The sequence below is a fragment of the Anoplopoma fimbria genome, chromosome 17, assembly GCF_027596085.1.
Source record: "Anoplopoma fimbria isolate UVic2021 breed Golden Eagle Sablefish chromosome 17, Afim_UVic_2022, whole genome shotgun sequence".
In the NCBI taxonomy this organism is placed as follows: Eukaryota; Metazoa; Chordata; class Actinopteri; order Perciformes; family Anoplopomatidae; genus Anoplopoma; species Anoplopoma fimbria.
This window is the reverse complement of record NC_072465.1, coordinates 19,255,605-19,274,206: the sequence shown is the minus strand read 5'-3', so window position 1 is coordinate 19,274,206 and position 18,602 is coordinate 19,255,605. Positions and strand designations below refer to the sequence as shown.

At 39.8% G+C, this 18,602-nt stretch overlaps 1 protein-coding gene across 1 annotated transcript in view; it reads left to right on the top strand.

Moving 5' to 3' along the window:
* Positions 1 to 10,032, top strand: part of poc1a (POC1 centriolar protein A) — a 39,289-nt gene extending 29,257 nt beyond the window's left edge. Inside the window, exon 11 of the mRNA XM_054616943.1 lies at positions 9,559 to 10,032. Coding sequence (XP_054472918.1) covers positions 9,559 to 9,669 — 111 coding nt within the window. The 3' untranslated portion in view covers positions 9,670 to 10,032. The remainder of the gene's footprint in view (positions 1 to 9,558) is intronic.
* Positions 10,033 to 18,602: the final 8,570 nt, after the last annotated feature.

The window sequence follows — 18,602 nt, the reverse complement described above, 5'->3', positions numbered from 1 at the left end:
TTAGGTACTGCATTAGACTGGCACGGTGACTCTACACAGGTGTAGGTGTCTGTGGTAGAGTTTATTCATCACTTTCATATTTACATTTCAGTATTTCATAGTCGACCATCCTCTACAGAAGGCGGAAGACGCTGATACTGTCCACAGCATGTTACCTGGGAAAAAAATCTATTGCGCTGTAATGTTTTTGAAATGTGATGTTGATGCTGAACGCACCACAATTACATTTACATTCACCTCTGGGATCTGGGGGAAAACTGGAGGGAAAAACAAAGACGGGCCCTCAAACATACACACATACACATATACACTAGAGTGTCAGTTAACTGCTTACTGTAACACTAAATTGCATTGAGACAAACATTTACACATTCATTCATTCATTACCTGAACTAACTTTGGAAGACAAGAATAACAGTGTGTTTAACGAGGCCTATAGGTTGCTTTGGTCGTTGTCAATTCATTATTGTAATAATCATTATTATACAATAATTTGTCTTTACATAGAAACCCTTGTTTGTTTCCCAAATAATTAATGTCGACTAAGTAAGTTAAGTATGAGACATTTGCTAGCAGAGATATTTGACTTGGTCTAATCCTACACAGTGAGGTCCGAAAAACTGTCCCGACAAAGCCAGACTAAACCAGAGCCTTCAGAACTAGAAATGGATCCTCGAACTAAAACAGAAACAAACAGCAACCTGTTAAGATCCAAAGGTCTGCTTCGTGTCACTTTTTTGTCATTTTTATTAAGTTGTGTGTGCGTTTGTTTAGCGTCATAGATGTGATCACTGATGGATACTGAGACTCCTATCCTGTGGAGGAACTGTTGTAGAACACAACAAAACCTTTGACGCTCAGCTGTTGAGGAAAAACCTGAAGGGAAATCCTTTTAGCTGTCCTGTCCCGTATAAAGTGAAATCACCGCAGCTGTTGAATTTGCAACTCGTATCAATCTTTCTTGTAAACATCAGATGCAATTGACAGAAATACTTTTTATTTTGCTGTTAAGGTTTGTATTTAACCGACCTGAAGCTGCAGCAAGTTGCACTCTGTAACATGCCACACCTCATTGCAAGAAGTTCCTATCATCTGATTTCTTTTATGTATCTACATTGCTGTTTTCCAGCCCATTGTTCAGATACTGTAAAAGACCACTTTCTGCGGATGATTGGAAGGTATTATTCCTGTGAATTGTGAAACTTGCAGCGTTGGAAGTCAGATACTGAAAAGAATCACCCATTTTTTTTTGAGCTCAGGGCATTCCTAAAATGATCTCCTTCAACTTTTATTTATTATGCCGATCCAGATGTGTGTACCGAATGATGAGGGTTAGATTCAAATCGTTCATCTACATTATTTATCATATTCTGTAATTGCTGCATCCTTTGTTCAAAGCATTTTGCTTGAGCTTGTTGATCACCAGACGAGAGAACTGATGTGGCCTGAAGACCCTTTTTAAAAAAATCAAATACCAACAACTTTGTTCAATGAATATGTGACAAAATGTGCTATTTCTTCCCTCAAATACATAGACATACCTTTTTTTTTTTTCCTGGTTGTTAGTAACATTACCACGGGAGAAAGGTTGAAGTGCAACAATGAACAAAGACGTTTTTGGCCCCAAAAACATCCATAAAAAGCTGAAAAAGAGTTTTGGTTTTTTTCCTGCGAAGAATATATTTACGGTGACAGTTGAACTTAGGGAAGTGTTTGAGGGAAGTGTTTGAGTAATGTGAAGAGGAAGATGTAGAGCAAGAGGAGGACGGGCAGATGGGAGGTGAATGAGAAGATAGAGCAGGGAGGTGTTTGTGTGTTTTTCGTCATGTGTGCAGGGTTTCAGCTGGAGGTTGTGAACGTGCCCTGAGGGAAAATGCATCCTTTAATATTTGAGCGCTGGCAGCACTCTGCCTCACTCACTGATATTAAGTGTGAGTGCTCAATGGCCACTCTGAGACGCAGAAACACTTCTCGTACATGTGTGTTTCTGGCTGTATTTTCTTCTTTCTCTCTCCTTCTTTCAAGCTGCAGTCCAGCATGTGGGAGCATTTAATATTGGCCCAGGGCAGCCAGGCAGCTAGCTAACCCCTCCCAGGGGGGGTGGTGCCAGCCTCTTCCTTTCAAGCCCACTGTACCCAAAACCTGATACCAGATGGATCGTCTGGATCTGGTTTTATCCTTCTGCTCTTTTAATATTTGGTTTCATTCTTCTTCTCTAGATTAGGAAGAGAGATTGAGATGACTGGTAAATCATGTACGGTGGTTTCTGCAGTTTCCTTTATATTATACACATTTCTGACCACCTATCTGACCATCTTAAGGTGACATTCGATAAACTTTGTTCTTTTCATGTGGCTTTGCAGTGACTTTGAGTAGTGTCAATCCAATATGGCATACAGTACATTTGTCCACCATATGTGTAACTTGTGTGTTAATATCCCTTTTTACTGTGTTGTTGCACCAAAGGGACTTGTGTTAACATCTGATTTAAAAACTAATACGACTAAATAGACATTAAAAAAAAAAAAAGAAACAAAATCAGAGAAAAGCATTACTAATAAAACAGTTGAGATGAAATGACCCTGTGGAGGGGAGACATCTAGTCCTTTAGTAGCTCTATGGAGCAGTTTCTTTCATGCGTGTGCTCAGGGTGATGCAATTCACAGTCCTATATGGCTTCACATTCATCCACCGATCTACTCGTGTTTAGTAATGCACCATGAAAAGCACCAATACCCCAACAAAGGCAGAGAAGAAGAAGAGTGCAAGCTTGTATCCATGGATTTAAACAACACGTGTCAAAATGTTTTACAAGTCTTGTTCCAATGTTTTATGAGGAAGAAAATCCCTTTTATACATTTGTTAGACCTCAAGGATACACATGGTGAGTTTTGGTGAGTAACACATAAGTGTAAACATAATTTTTTTGCAACTTTGATTTCCTACCCAGGAGTGGAGCATGAAACAGAATTATTTAAAAGTCTGCATAAAATGCAGTAACAATGCAGGAAGTAGCACAGCTGGTACAGGCTTCTACACGCTTTTTCACCCAGACAGATGTTAACACTGGCAGATCACTGACCTGCACCTCACCTGCTGTTTTATTCACAGCTTGATGATGAGAGTTAAAAAAAACCAAACTGCTTCTACAAAACACAGTGCAGATCAGACAACTCTGCTATTTAATGTGATCTAAATGATGTTGTAAAAAACTGGAACTTTAAATTGTTAGGTAATGTAAAATAACCAGGAAACAGGTTCGTGAGGCACAAACAAAGCTCCTTTCAAGTGAAAAGTCAGATTTATTTAATACAGATTCAAATATTTGGGAATGTGCTTGATTCAGTTGACTATGCAGAGTGACCCATTAGGCTTTCAGTTCCTTAAGATAAAAACATTGCATACAAGGCATGTTAAATGCAGCCCACTTTAAGTATTTAAGACTTGTTTAATCCAGTTATGTTGCAGTTTACCTCCAAAATGCACTCCTACTGCTTTACAATGCACAACAAAAGTTTATAATAGTATAAAGTCACTCTTGTTCTAATTTCTGTTCAACTTTTGCTTAAGTTGGACATCTTCTGAAGATAAGGCTGACAAAGCGCAAAGAAATTATTCACCTCTGCATTATATTCCTGCTCCTTTTTAAACGTCTTTTTCCCCAGCATTACATTTTACAAGTACAGCTCTTTGTAACTCTAATAGTTGAGGAGACTGAGAGGGAAGATGATGAATTATTCACCGATACGCTGAAGCTTCCAAAGCCACAGTTTGCTGTGTTAGCTGCTTTTCACTGTCTGCCCCCCAATACCCCTTTTCTTTTTCCCCTCCCTCTGTTTGATCGTTCATTGCTCTCACACACTTAACCCCTTCTTTCACAATCCTCTTAATTATGAAGAATCTGGAATTAATCATTTTTCTCTTTCTCAATTTTATTGACCAATTCAAGTGACGCCTTCTTTTTTTCTCAATAGACCATGAGACAAAAGGTGAGAAGATTCTGTGAATTTTCTCTGTGACTTGGCTCAACGAGAAAAAAAAAAAAAAAACTGTAACAGAAAGTATTTTAACACTTGTTCCTTGGAAAAAACATTTTCATTCTCTGTAATTCCCCCAAACTACCATAGCATACCACAATTCATTTTCTGCTTAACATTGTGTGCGTTAGAATAGATAAACATGTATTAACACTGATTCCGTATTCCTGTTAAAGCAGCTGTAAGCAGAGCTGCGAGGAACATAAAGAGAAAGAGAAAGAAACAGGTTCATGTTCCTCAAAAAGAATGAAACCTGTTTCTGTGAAGTGTAGGTTTAGAAACCACTAAATCACTTGCCAACCAAAATGCTCTCTGAAGAATTAGGTTTGCACCACAGTGTTTGAGATTCTGAGGAAACGGAGGCTAATCCCTGATTTGTATGTTTATATTGGTGCTGTGGAAGAATTAATTTGCTTATTGTGACAATTTGACACAAAAGTGTAAAAGGATGAAATGATGAGGCAAACGACTGCTTGGCAGTAATTCCATTATTTATTTATTTTGTCTGGTACGCAGCAAAGCGAGAGTCACTGCGTTGCCGAGTGAGTGATGAAGTTACACCATTGGTCAGTCAAGGTTTGGTGTCTCCCAATTGGCTCCTTTTAAAATGAATAGGCGGGACAGCGTTTCTGCTACTTGGCGTCTTTGCCTCCACAATCAATCATCTGATCCACTACCCCGATATATATATATACGTGTTTGTTGCATTGCATTGTGTTTCAAACCTATATTTTTAGGTTGTTTATTAAGTGTGTGGTCGAGCGAACAGAGAGAGAGCGTGATGGTGGACGTGCTCAGAACAGACAGCCGTTGGCTATCGAAGCTGAGGAGAAAATAGCAGTAAAGTTGTCAAGTTGTAGTAAATGTAGAGTGTAGGTTTACGTCCATGCCTTTACTTGAAGAGTTAACCACCTTTTTTTTGTGTAAACAGTGTCACGGCTCTTTGTCAATCAGTTGTATTTGTCTTTGTAATGCCAGTCATGTCCAGCCATATACCAGGTTACAACCTAGTCTTGTTTCATTAGTTGTTTTAAATGATTTCATGGGATCAGACTGTTATATTTCATTCTTGTAACTCACTTTAGTGGTGGCATATTTGACAATCAGTTACCCACATTTATAGAAAAGAACAGTCTTTTTCTACCTTTCACCGGCACCAGTTTGCCTTTCTTTGACTCTCAGACTATTGTAGTGTGGGTCATACCAAAGCTATGAGACTTTGTAACAGAGGCCAGCAATGCTCAGGGCGATGGAGAGCATAATGTGTTCTGGAGAGAAAAAGAAAAACAGCTCGCTCTATTTTTAGGAGCATAAAGATTTGGTTTCTACTCCAGATGAAAACTATATGCCCGTATAATGTTGCCGCTGCCTGGGGACACGTGCAGAATCACGCACACGCGCACACGTACACACGCACACGTACACACACACACAGAGCTGGCCGGGCTGAGGTCTGGGTAGCCATATCAGGTTGGTAAGATAAACAGGGTGGTATTGATCTAGAAAATGGAGACAGGCAGAAAGAAGGAGAGAGATAGAGAGAGAGAGAGGAAATACAAGCCCTTTCTCTCCCATGATGCATGAAATAGCAGGAGATGTTATCTAGTTTGATGACCCAAAAGAAAACACCACTTTCCCGAACACTGTTGAACTCATTAGGTGTGTGTGTGTGAGTATGAGACTGTCTCAGGGATTTTAACAATCCTTGTCGATTCCTTCATCATTACGCGTTTGATCGTTCATGCCTGATTGTGCGTGTTGTGCTTGGGTGGCGCTGAGAGGTCAACGCAGGACTTCGATAGCCAATTACCAAACGCAGCTGTATTGCTGGAGCATGCTGCACATGGTGTCTTGGGTTTGAAAATGATGCGTTTACATGTGCACTGACAATTGGGGCGAATATTGAGGAGAAAAAACAAGTTCTTTAGTCTTTAAATGGTTTGCAGTAAACAAGAAATTCTTGGTTCTGTTACAGAAATAGGAAGTTTATTTAATAGTTCTGTATTTCATCTCCCTTAAGCGAACACCATTTCCCATAAGACCTTAGACCTGTTTCAGGTAAATATAACAGCTCGACTGAAGATGTGACAAGTAGCGATTTGCTCGGGCATGTCTGTTATAACAGCAGAGACAGAGAAAACGGAGAAAAAAGGATTTGGCAGCAGAGATGACAGCGGAAAAAAAATAAAAATGGATATGAATTTAATGGATATGGACAAAACAAGCTACAGTTACAATGACGTAAGCACCCACACATGTAAAGGCACATTGGAGCTGTAGCTTTTTTTCTGTGCTCACAAAGAAATCGTGGTTTAACTTTGATAAAATCACAAATAGCGAGTGCTGAAGATCAGTCTGAGAATATAGACAGTCAATCCGAACATAAAGACAGAAGAAGGAGTTGCTCATGAAGTGATCGTATTGAGTTACAGCTAGTTGAAAAGAGGTTTTCTATTTAACGTCTTAATAAATAAGGGGAGCCTACGTGACACATCTATCAATCATCACACTAAAAGTGAAAAGAGAAAAACTGTTGACAACTTTGGTCCACCAATCAAATTACACCTGCACTGTGAATTTTTATAATTTAATGACATATGATTCTTCTTCTTACGGGGGGTTATGATGTTAATATGGTTGAAATAAATAAACACACTAAAACAGTAACTACACTGTCATTTAGTAACACTAAATGACAGTGTAGTGGGTTTTTAAGTACTGAGCGTATGTTCGGCCCTCTTTCCTAAACCCCTCTCTGGATTTCCTTCCTTTTTACTTTTGTCCATACTTGTAGTTATTAGATTATTTCTTGCTCTCAGTCTTTTCTAATCGCAATCAAAGGAATTGAAGGCTCCCTGTCGTCAATGAGTTAGCTGTTGGGCCGTATGCATGGACAAAACAATACTTTTCTTATAATAGTAATAATAATAATAATACATTTTATTTGTATAGCGCTTTAAAGAGTATTCAAAAGCACTTTACATGGTAAATACAGAAACAATAAAAGAAATAACAATGTAAACAAGGCAGAAAGATATTATAACATAAATAAACAAACAATCAACAACAAGAAAAAAGGCTTATGAGATAAGACGTATGTATAGGCTTCGATTTTCATCGGATCTTAAGAGACTCTGCAGGATAGGGTTAATCTGCGGAGGGAGGATAATGCTTTAAGAATAATCAACTAAACAAGTAGTTCTTAGAAATCCAGTGACCATCTTTCAACTAAGAACCTCATTACTCAACGAGACGTTTCTGAAAGAATAGCCCTGATTGCATGAAGACATTCCTGGAACAGAAAGGAACTGAGAGATCAGGAGACACTGTACCATCGTGATCATATTCATATTAATGAGACCCTGCACACGACTTTTAAAGAACTAACCCAGCATCAGGTTGTTTCTCAATGAAACAAACCCTAAACTTTGTTGACTAAACAGTTTTTGTTTTATTTTTATGTCTGTCCATCCATCCAATGTCTCACACACAGCCTGTTTTTACTTTAATAAATGACTCATCTCAGCGCTGCTTTCTAGCAATTTTGAAATGACACTCCCTGGCACAAAGAGGGACATAAAGTTTTCAGGTCGGGACATGTTGACATATGTTTCGCTCACCGGTCCAAATCTAGAGAGCCTCGGCCGTTAAGGGGAAGACGTGTTTACTGTTTGATTGTTCCTGTCCTGGACCAAATTTATGTTGCCAAGCACTACTATCCAAAACTGCTTAATAGCCGGGATTGTGTTCGTCGCCAGGCAACGTTAGGTCAGTAAACAGTTATGTCAGACATTCAGAGGGAACTTTCACAACTGTAGAGTTTCCAGAAGAAGATTCATTCAGATTACTCACAGCTTTTTCTTGTTAATTCCCTTTTTTCTTTTTATTCTTTTGGATTAGCACAGCTCTCATTCATGTTTTACTTCACAGTCACCTTGCAGATTTATTTATTGAGTAAATTATAATAAGATAGCAAAAAGCCAAGAAGGTATCTATCAACACTTTAGACCCATGTCCTTAATTGTGTAACATGTTGGCTACATAGTTATTATTTCAAGCCACGTTTGTCTGTATAGCACCTTTCAAACGCAGAGGGCATTTAAAGTGATTCACATCATTTAAAGATAATATAAATTACAGCAGAATGAAATAAAATAAAATAAAAAATGTACACAGACGAAACATAGATACCGACTGATAATAGACTAATAGAGTTTGATCACATAAAAGTGCAGTAGAGGAAATAAAGCAGTCATAAGCACAGAAAAATGAGTTTAGAATTTAGATCTAAAAGTGCAACGTGGGTCCGGAGGGTGTTCTCACCGTCGTACGAGCGCAGTGCAGCCGCCAGCTAACCAGTAGAGCACGCTCACTGGGACTCATTCTCTGACACTTTATCTTTACTTGGCAAATAAGTGTTTGCTGCTGTATACATTTTCTGAATCCCACAAACACGACCTTTAACAGTTTCTAACAAGATTAGCTAAACAGTGATTTGCATGATTTCCTCAGTTTGTCTTCTTTAAAACTTTCAGGTTATCTTAAAAAAGAACACATCAGTGGGCAGAAGCATTAATTTAAAGTTTGTTAAGTGAGTTAAGAAACAGCATAACCTCCTAACACGACTAGTTCACCCTGCAGTTGAGTGAACTCACAAAGACTTCTCAGCTTCTACTTTTTAACAGTGAAGGGAACTTACTGGGGTTTTTTTTATTCTTCAAACATATTAAAAATATCTTTTCATTAAACTAATAAGTTATCTAACTGGCAGCCACGATAACGAGTTAAGAATTGTAGTACTTTATTTAATTGTAGTACTGTAGTACTCAATTCTTATCTAGTCTGAAGAAAATCAGTTTCTTGTCTTGAGTCCTCCACTTCTTTGAATTTGATTTAGATGATAAAAGGCTGATTTAGTTACTGCCTTGATGTTGAAGCTCAGATCCAATAAAACATATAAAGGCCAGCTCTCCCTTCACTAATCCGTTCATTCAGATGGTGAAGTTACACCTTGGGGGGGGGGGGGGGCTCCTCTGGTAAACAGGCTTAGATGACACAAATGCACAACAAATGCTGTCACTGTTGGAGGATGCTGAGAGGGAAAAGTATGTCGCACTGTGATCTCACTACCCACACATGCCCGTCCTGTTTCGGATAGCGACCTTCTTGTATTCTCCGTGTGCGTAAGAGTGTTTATGCAACTGTGTGAGAGGGAGAACAAGAGAGAGTGCGTGCCAGACACAGAAACTCTGGTGTTTTTCGGCTCAGGCAGCAGATCTCTCTGCGATAATCAGCTGGATTGTTTTGCATGCACAACATCTGTCTGAAACGCACACACACAACTGCCTCTTTCACACACACACACACACACACACAAACCCAGCCATTATAAAGTCATTACTGTCAAGCTGATGCTATACAGCCCTCTCTAACATGCTCTTTCTCTCTTATCCATCTCCTTCCCCCCTCCTTTTTCTTATTTTCTTTGTCTTGTCCCTATCCTCTTGTTGCCTCCATACAGACGGTTTCGATCTTGGAGCAGCGACTGACGCTGACAGAGGACAAACTCAAGGAGTGTTTGGAGAACCAGATGGAGATCGGTCTGCATCTGCAGAGACGGGAGGAGGCCTAAAGATGGCGGCCCCAGAGAGAGGTTGAGCCGCGGTGTGAGGCAGACGGGGTCACACCAACACCATTAAACAGAAACGCGTATCCAGTGCTTGTTGGATCACACTTAAAATGTGCAAACTTGCACACGGTCTGGAACCATTTTTGTGACCGGACTTTAAATGCACACTGAGCCTTACTGCTGATGTACGGTGCCTGCCTGTTTTACAAAGAGATATCAGAAGTGAAGGAGTTGAATATTAGAGAAGTTGTTCTTGTTCAATAGTGCTGAGAGCGCAGTCCCTTTTCTGCTGACGAAGGACCTGCTGCTACGAGTCACTGTGTGTGTGTGTGTGTGTGTGTGTGTGTGTGTGTGTGTGTGTGTGTGTGTGTGTGTGTGTGTGTGTGTGTGTGTGTGTGTGTGCACACGATGGGTGCCTTTACAAAAGTGTAGACACATGCAAGAGACTTTCGTACTTTCCTTTGCACTACCCGTGTGGGCGTTCTATTAACTCTATTTGTGCATGTGCAGGCTCTCGCAGAATAGGCATCAGAGTGAAACGCTCTTCTTCATCAAAAAGCACAAAGACCGTAAATGTTATTCACAACCAACATGTCCATAGGTTTCACACAGTTTGTTGTTTTAGATGCACAAAATAAATGAATCATTCTTAAACTGCAGGAAGAGGAGAAACAGGAACCTGAGTTTGACCTCATTCACTAAGTTAGTCAACCACAGAGACTTCATGTTTGTTTACTGACATGTTGAGCAGAAGCACTGAGAGAAGTTGAACCGGTGCATCCTCAGTAAACACGCACTAGTGCAGCAAATGAGTCGAACCCGGGCACGAAAATATTCTTTAACAAATTATTTTCTTCTTTTTAAGTAATTTCTCTTCAAATCTACATGCCTAGTTGCTTATGGAACTTATTTTGCCACTTTCCAAGTGAAATTATAGGTATATATTTTATATGTATATTTGTTTACAATGGGAATTAATTGACTTACGGCTGAGAGCCACAGACAGGCTACGGAAGTCGGAAAGTATTCAGAGATATACTAACACATTGTTGGATTTGGTCTCCTGACTGGATTGATGACAATGAAACAAAATGTAAAATAAAAGCAGTTTATACTCTAAGTTGAAATGATTGTACGATTTGGATTTTCTACTCTGAGTCCAGGATGGATGATTGTAATTACTTTTGGTTTAGTTTTAGTTTGAAAGACAAACTTCCTGTGCCATCCCTTTTTATATCCTTTGTCTGAATCTTTTATACATTGTAAGTAACTTATTGTGTACCTTCTTAATAAATGTTTTTCACTCTTATCTCTCTGAATTTAGTCGATAAAAGGAATCAGGTTTCTCTTTCACAACACTGAGCTCTGTTTATGTAACGAGTGGAAGATCGTTTGTTTTCATAATCGTTGCCAAACCGATGATGTCACCGGGATACTTTTAAAGTGACTGTTTCCTGCTCTGATTGGTCCACAGAGCTCGAGCGGTTACCAAAGACATCATGACTTTTCTGTCTTTATTGTCCTCAGCGGAGATGTTATGTTCATGAGCCGTGAGCTGTCATCCCGTTCTCATATTCAACCCTTTCTTTGCCAGATTTTGAGTGATGATTTATTACAAAAACATGGAGGTGGCAGCTAAATACACCTGCCTTGCTGGTGTCCAAAATCCTTATGTTTCAGCCCCTGAGTGATTTACGTAACCTGACCACTGATGCTGGATCAGTACTTTTATTTTTAGACTCTCAATGAAAATGAGCCTGAGGCCACGCTAAGACGCACGCTGTGCTTTCTCTAGGAACAGATTCATCTGAGCCATAAAAGACCTATTCATTCATTTGACTTTTTTATTGAACAAGCTGGTACTATGTTTACATAGTAGTGTAATGAATCATACTGGGTCCTATTGTGGAGGTCTCAGAGAACAGTGTGGCGTCATTAAGAGGGGGAAAATATTAATGACTGTTTCTTTAAGACCCGACTCGGGCTCTGCACTGATGGAAAAAGAAGAAAAACAAAACCGGAATTCTGGAGCTGTGCTGCCGGGCCCACTCTCTTCCTTCCTGTCTGGGGCCCGACGACACACACACACACACACACACACACACACACACACACACACACACAAACTCACACCCCACACACACACTCAGGCCAGAGAAAACGGCTCCCTCTACTATGGGCCTCAACCAGACAGCCTGCCAAGAGCTCTAGTGGAGCAGAGGAGGGGCTGAAAGAGTTGGTTCAATCACTGCAAGTCTTGACTGTGTGTGTGTGTGTGTGTGTGTGTGTGTGTGTGTGTGTGTGTGTGTGTGTGTGTGTGTGTGTGTGTGTGTGTGTGTGTGTGTGTGTGTGTGTGTGTGTGTGTGTGTGTGTGTGTGTGTGTGTGTGTGTGTGTGTGTGTGTGTGTGTGTGTGTTTTGTGGGGACCAAGTCCAGTTTTAAACCTCGGGAAGTGAGGACATTTCTGCAAAGTGAGGACCTTAAGCCAGACATTCACAGGATTGTTTGAATGTTAAAGGGATAAAAGTTAGGATTAGGTTCAGGTTAGAGCTGACACCATTAATTAATTATTCAATTAACCAAAAATATATCTGTCACTATAATCTATAGTAACTTTTCAAGTAGAAACACCAACTGTTTCTTTTTTCCAGCTTTTCTACTGTAAAGATTTACTTATGTTCTCTATATCACTGTGAACTGAATATCTTTGAGTTATGTACTTTTGTTCTGACAAAAGAAGACATTTGAAGTCATCATATTGAACACCGACAGGACGTGTTGGTCATTTTCACTATTTACAAACCAAACTATTAATCAAGGGATACTGAAATATTAACCGTACTTGGAAATATATCTATTTTAGTTGCATTCCTGTTTCAGTTAAGGGGAGGCCTCTGTGCAGTGTTTTGGCATCTAATAAGCTTTCTGACTAATAGATCTGTTACTCAAACTGGACTTCCTGGAAGAAATTGTAACACAGGTCAACATGTCACAGGAGTCACAGAACTCAAAGCGGTCAAACTTTTCAACTGCCCTGGTGTTTTTTGGGGTTTCGGGGTACAGCTGTGATGGTTAACGTTAATGATAGTGGGAATGCTTCATGTCAAAGAGAGTCCTCACAAATATAGCAGTACCAATACGTGAGTGTGTTCCCCATGAAAAAGAAAGGGAGGAAAAGAGAAGTTGGAGAGCAAGCCTCTGTAATATGTAGCCCATGTGTGGCCCACAAGTGTGTGTGTGTGTGTGTGTGTGTGTGTGTGTGTGTGTGTGTGTGTGTGTGTGTGTGTGTGTGTGTGTGTGTGTGTGTGTGTGTAGGAGGGGTTGGTGATCTTATGAGGAGAACATCTGGATATGTTTTTCCTGGTGCGCTGTGGTTGCTGCTACTGCTCGACTGAGTGTGTGTTTTACTAGTTCAGTGTGTCAGTTTTTTGGTGCTCTCCTGCTCCTCTTGGCTTTTTTGTGTCCTCAAACATTGTGTCATATTCCAACTTTATGAGATTTATGAGATTGAGATGATACCGGCCCACTCTCACGGCCAGACTGCTGCTGTGTGGTGTTGTAGCAGGTGGAGGCTGCGCTGCAACAGATAGTTTCAGTGTGACCGTCGGGTGAAGAAACAGTCGCATTTCCCAAAATATCTATTGCCAGTGTGTTTTCTTAGAATTGCAAGTGTACTAGTCTGTGATAAAAATCTGTCTTTGGTCATCCTCACTGAAATGATCATTGTTACAGTGTGGAGCTCACTGATCTGAGGAGAAGAAATGAGAGGCGGTCTGCGGAGACTAAATACACTCATCAGTTTAGAGGAAAAAACATAGAATAAGTCCGCGTTCTGCTTGTGATGCTCCAGAGTTTCCAGTGAGTAACACCAAAGAAGGTGCACTATACGTTTTGACAAGCCCAAAGAGATGTTCATCAATACAGACAGAGTCACATGCACAAGGTAGACAAAATAAAGTAAAAATAAACACTTAATAGCTACAAAAGTGGCTAATATCACTCTGAATGTCAGGTTGTCAGCTATATAAGAGCTGGCGATCAGCAGATGTGTGAGTTTTCAAAGCAACATGAGCTAACAAATGAAAGAAGACTTGTGTGCCCAAACTGCATTGTTTAAAAGAAAAAAAATGATATGTAAAGGGAGTCGTGTAAATCTAACCACGACAACACGCTTAGGTGACAAATACTGGTAATCTGCATGTAACCTAATTATGGCCCACTTTCTGAAGCAGCTATTTGCAACGATACACAAAGTCCTTTTTCATAAAGTCTAGATTTTCGACTGTGTTAATTTGTGGAGGCGGGAAACCCACCCTGAAATAAAGGCCACCTCTACTAACACAATAAACAATGAATGCACTTTTATTAAATAAAACATTAAGGCCAAAAGAGCAGGGGTGCCATATCACAAACCACATTTAATGAGTGTGTTTTTTGTTTAGACAAAGGACACCCTACCTTTGTCTTAACAGGCCGTTTATTTGCTCTGTAATTAATTGTGATTACCTTATAATTTAATAATGAAAAAAAGTAGATGGACCTCTCAGCAACAAAGTCGCATTAACAATAGCAAACAGAAGTACAGATGTGGAAAGTCTTCAAAGTCTTTACAGAACCCTTTCAAAGAGGAGAAACTTGTTTGAGCCTCAGTCTCGTCATGTCTTCTCTGACCGCTGCTGGATTTGGCAATATTCCCCAGTGCCTCATTTCCTGCTTCCCCCTCCTCCCCCAACTTGTCCCCCCCCCTCTCTCTCTCTCTCTCTCTCTCTCTCTCTCTCTCTCTCTCTCTCTCTCTCTCCCCCTCCCCCCCTCATCGCCTCCCACTCCTTCCCCCTCTGAGACTAAGCCGTGCTTGTCGGCAGTGACTGAGGTTTGGCGCTCTGCTCCTCCAACCCACGCCTCAGCTTCTGCTCCAAAACTATCTTTTCCATTTGATCCCAATGGGAGTGAATGGATGGAGTGAGTGAGTTTCTTTTTTTTTTTTTTTTTTTTTTTTTTTTTTTTTTTTTTTTAAACTATGTAAGACGATACAACAACAACAACAAAAAAAAAGGCTTTTAATCTTTCCAATTCACCCCCTTAGGGCAACTGAAAAAAAGCTGTTTATGCTGCCCTCTTATCATCAGTCTATTTCCAGATTAATTTCAGTTCAACATCTGCTGCTCAGCAAAGATTGGCATTCTATATACATCTATAATTTATATTTACTCAGTATATAGTTTGGGAAACGTCCTTTAAGTAGAATATGAAACTACAGTGTCTGCAGTGTAACCTTAATGCTCCGTTGCTCTAAATCACACATGCGGTGCCTCTTCTCAGGTAACACAAATACAACCAGCTCTCACACACTTCAAGGTGTGTAAATGTGTGCTTGGAGTTAAAAGAATTGATGACCTTCTTTACAACGAGCCAGCCCATAAAACAAACTTGGTGATAACTTCTCGAAGCCTCGTCTCACCTGAAAATCACCTGCCTCTCTAAAGGTTGAGTGCTCTGACACACACCCACGATTTAAGGCAGAAACGTAGTTTAAGAACGTGTCTAAGATCCAGATAACATGGTTGTTACACCTTAAGTTGCTTTCTTGAATAACACTTACCTGAATGGGTGTGTATCATGCTTACATAACACTCTTATAACTGTATTAAGTGCTCTGGCCAACCAGGAAGTTGGCATCACACTGGTTCCCTTTGTCTAGAAGACATTGGAATTTTTTTGATTGGAATTTTTTGGGTTATTCCGATAAAATAAGCTATATGTTAGATGTTTCGTTCAGCACAATAATCTTCACTAAGGAACACCACTTTTATAGTTTTCCAAGCATAAATGCAATCATGAAAAACTAACGTTACGCCATCAACGAACTAATCCTAGCGTGGCATGATTTCACATCACCACCATGAAGCTACAATAAGACTAGTGTTCTTCTTGATAACGTTTTGTAGTCTCATGGAGCCAATTGTCAACACTTCATTCAAATTATAATTTTTGGGAACTTTCTCACGTTCAGTTTAACCTTTTCATATGTTTCATAAGTTTATAGTCAAATCACTGCTTAAGTTCAAGTGGAAGATCAGCAGAATTCAAATGTTAATTTAGAATTTGAATGCCAACTTTGTGAATGAAGCTGCGAAAGCTTCCAACGATTCGGTTCAGCCCTAGTATTGTCTCCCAGTTTCATATTCTGTTTACTGATTATGAGGGAACTCTACTCACTGTTTGGCCGCCTTTATGGAGGAAAGACCCGCAAGCTTTGAAGTACTTTGAAGTCTGCACTCGCAGACACAGAAGGATGAGGAGAGGAGAAGTTGAGCACAGACACAGGCGAATGCCAACTCACATCCAAACAGATTTTTCACTTCCACATATTACAAACCTAAATCTTGACTATTCACATCCTTTATTGTATTTATGTAACAGCAGTAGTTATGATGTTGTTTCTATTTGCTCCAAAATAGCTGGATTAATGTTGTGAGACAACTCTCTCTGGAGCTGAAACAGAGAGGGGGAAAGTGAAATTCTTCATGAGACAGAACAGATCTTTAGTGTTTTATTTGGACACCTTCGACCATCTGTCTTTTACCCTGCCTCTCAGCTGTCACAGTAATATAATGGGGTGAGGTTGAAGGTGTGTGTGTGTGTGTGTGTGTGTGTGTGTGTGTGTGTGTGTGTGTGTGTGTGTGTGTGTGTGTGTGTGTGTGTGAGGGAAAATTGAGGAAGGAGTTAACGCACGATGACTCACCTCTGCTTTTACAATCTGGTTTACGTCTTTACAGTGTGTTTGCTCTGCAGGTTGATAAGATACAGTAGGCGTACAGGTGGTTTAAAAACGATTCAAGAGTTCAAATAAAGAGTCTAGCAGAATTAATGTGGCTTTTGTCTTGTTGGTTGACCGATTTATTAAATACTCACCCAAACTGGGAATAAAACCAGTTAAATGTGTTTTCTGGATCGGCTCCAGGCTTAAAGAGCAGAACAGTGATTTAGAGGACAGGTTGGGTGACTCAGTTTTAGGGTGGATTTCTACTGTTAACCCTTTGACGGTCCGTGTTTCTACCTGTTCCATAATGGTTTGTAGACTTTTCGTTTTTTGGCAAGAACCAGTTCTTCAGCCTTACTAAAGCGTGATGGAATCAAAGAGGCGCTGAAATTACTCTGTTCTCTAACCTTGCTGTGACAACCTTTTTTCTTTAAAATAATGTTTATATACAATTTATTTGTCTTAGCAAATGCACTCCAATGCAACTCAAAGCTCTTATTTTACTAATATTGTAGGAATCAACAGTGATATGAAACACAAGATGGGATGTAAAAACTTTAAAACAAGAGTCGACAGCTGCCACGCTAGCTGCTTTGTAAGGCAGTACTGAAAGACTGTGGTGTTTTGACCTAATTGCAGGCTATCATGCTAATATTTAGCAGGTATAATGTGCATCACCTAAAATTTCCCCTGTTGGTGGCGCTAGAGGAAAAGTCAGGGTATTAACAAAGGATTCATCCTTTGGGAACCATCAATGTATGAACAAAATGTCATGAACAATCATGAAAAAGTGGTGGAATCCGTAACTTTAATCAAAATCTTAAATAAAGCAACTACACACTGGACAAAAGACCTTGTTTCCATGTCCAAGTCCTCTGCTTCGTCACCCTGACCTGCTTCCTATGACTTCTGTGAAGTGTAAAGGCCTCATTATGCTCTAATACCACATTTCCACTGTGTGGTACGGCACCGCTCTACTCAAGTTATTTATTTTTGGTTTTCCATTGGCAAAAGTTAGTAGATAGTAACTGGTACTTTTTTTTTTTGGTACCAATGTGGTTGAGGTTCCAAACAAACTAAGCTGTTACTAGAAGGTGCAGACCACTGATTGGTCAAAGAGAATCATCACTAATGCAACACTGGACATCCTGCACAAACAATTTTCAACCAAAATTTAAAAAATGGCAGCCCTCAAATCTACACCCTACAATTGATGAAGTGCAGACATACTCTGTTGGTTTGCCGATGAAAGGATTCAACAAGTGTAGCGTTGAAGTTATGCAAACTAGCTCATATTTAATAAGATAAAGCCTCATTTGCTGATTTAAACGCATTTCTTTAAGAAAGCTTGAAAAAAAATATTTTACCCTATTCACCTCTGGTATCTCCCCTTGAGGATGATACATTTAGATTGGATAAAACATTGCCACATATTTAACAAAGCAGCTGATTAGCAGTATTTAGGTGTATTATTTTAGGGTACAGTGTTGGCGGTGAAGGATTGCATGTTTCATTCAGTTGTTTTCTCTCATGATTACTGCTAGACTGAGGAGATTTGATTCAGATGTACACTCTGTAAACTGATTTCCATCATTGTCACTCAGCCAGCTCCACTTTAAATCCATTCTCCCTCAAGATCGTTGTCTCTCTGTCTGTCCTTTTCTTTTCTTTGTGTTGTGGTAGTCTCTCTGTTTCTCTCCATTTTTCTGGTTTGGTCTTTAATAATGCATTCAGCTGAGAGACTTCTCTGTTGATCGGAGTTCACAGTGTAAGCATGATTTCGACACCGTTCAATGGACACACAAACACACAATACATACAGAATGTACACTTCATGCACACACTGTCACACTTCTCTATCTCTAGGATTTCTGAAAAATTAATAGGGGTCAGTGCTCACACACTTGAAGACATCAGCATTAACACTGGCCTCCTTTTGACTTTTTACACGGTGAGTGCTCCACCAGTTCACCCATCAGTCTCCTCCCAGAGGTTTTTAGGCAGCTACATTTGAGAAACTGTTCTGTTATTTATCACACTTGTCCGAGGTGAAACATCACACCACATCAGCGCCTTAGCTGTTTCTGGTTGTTGGCAATGATGTTCTTTGCTAAATTTCCCCACACAAGTATCACCTTTGATACCAAACTTTATTTTGATCATGTCATGCTACCAGA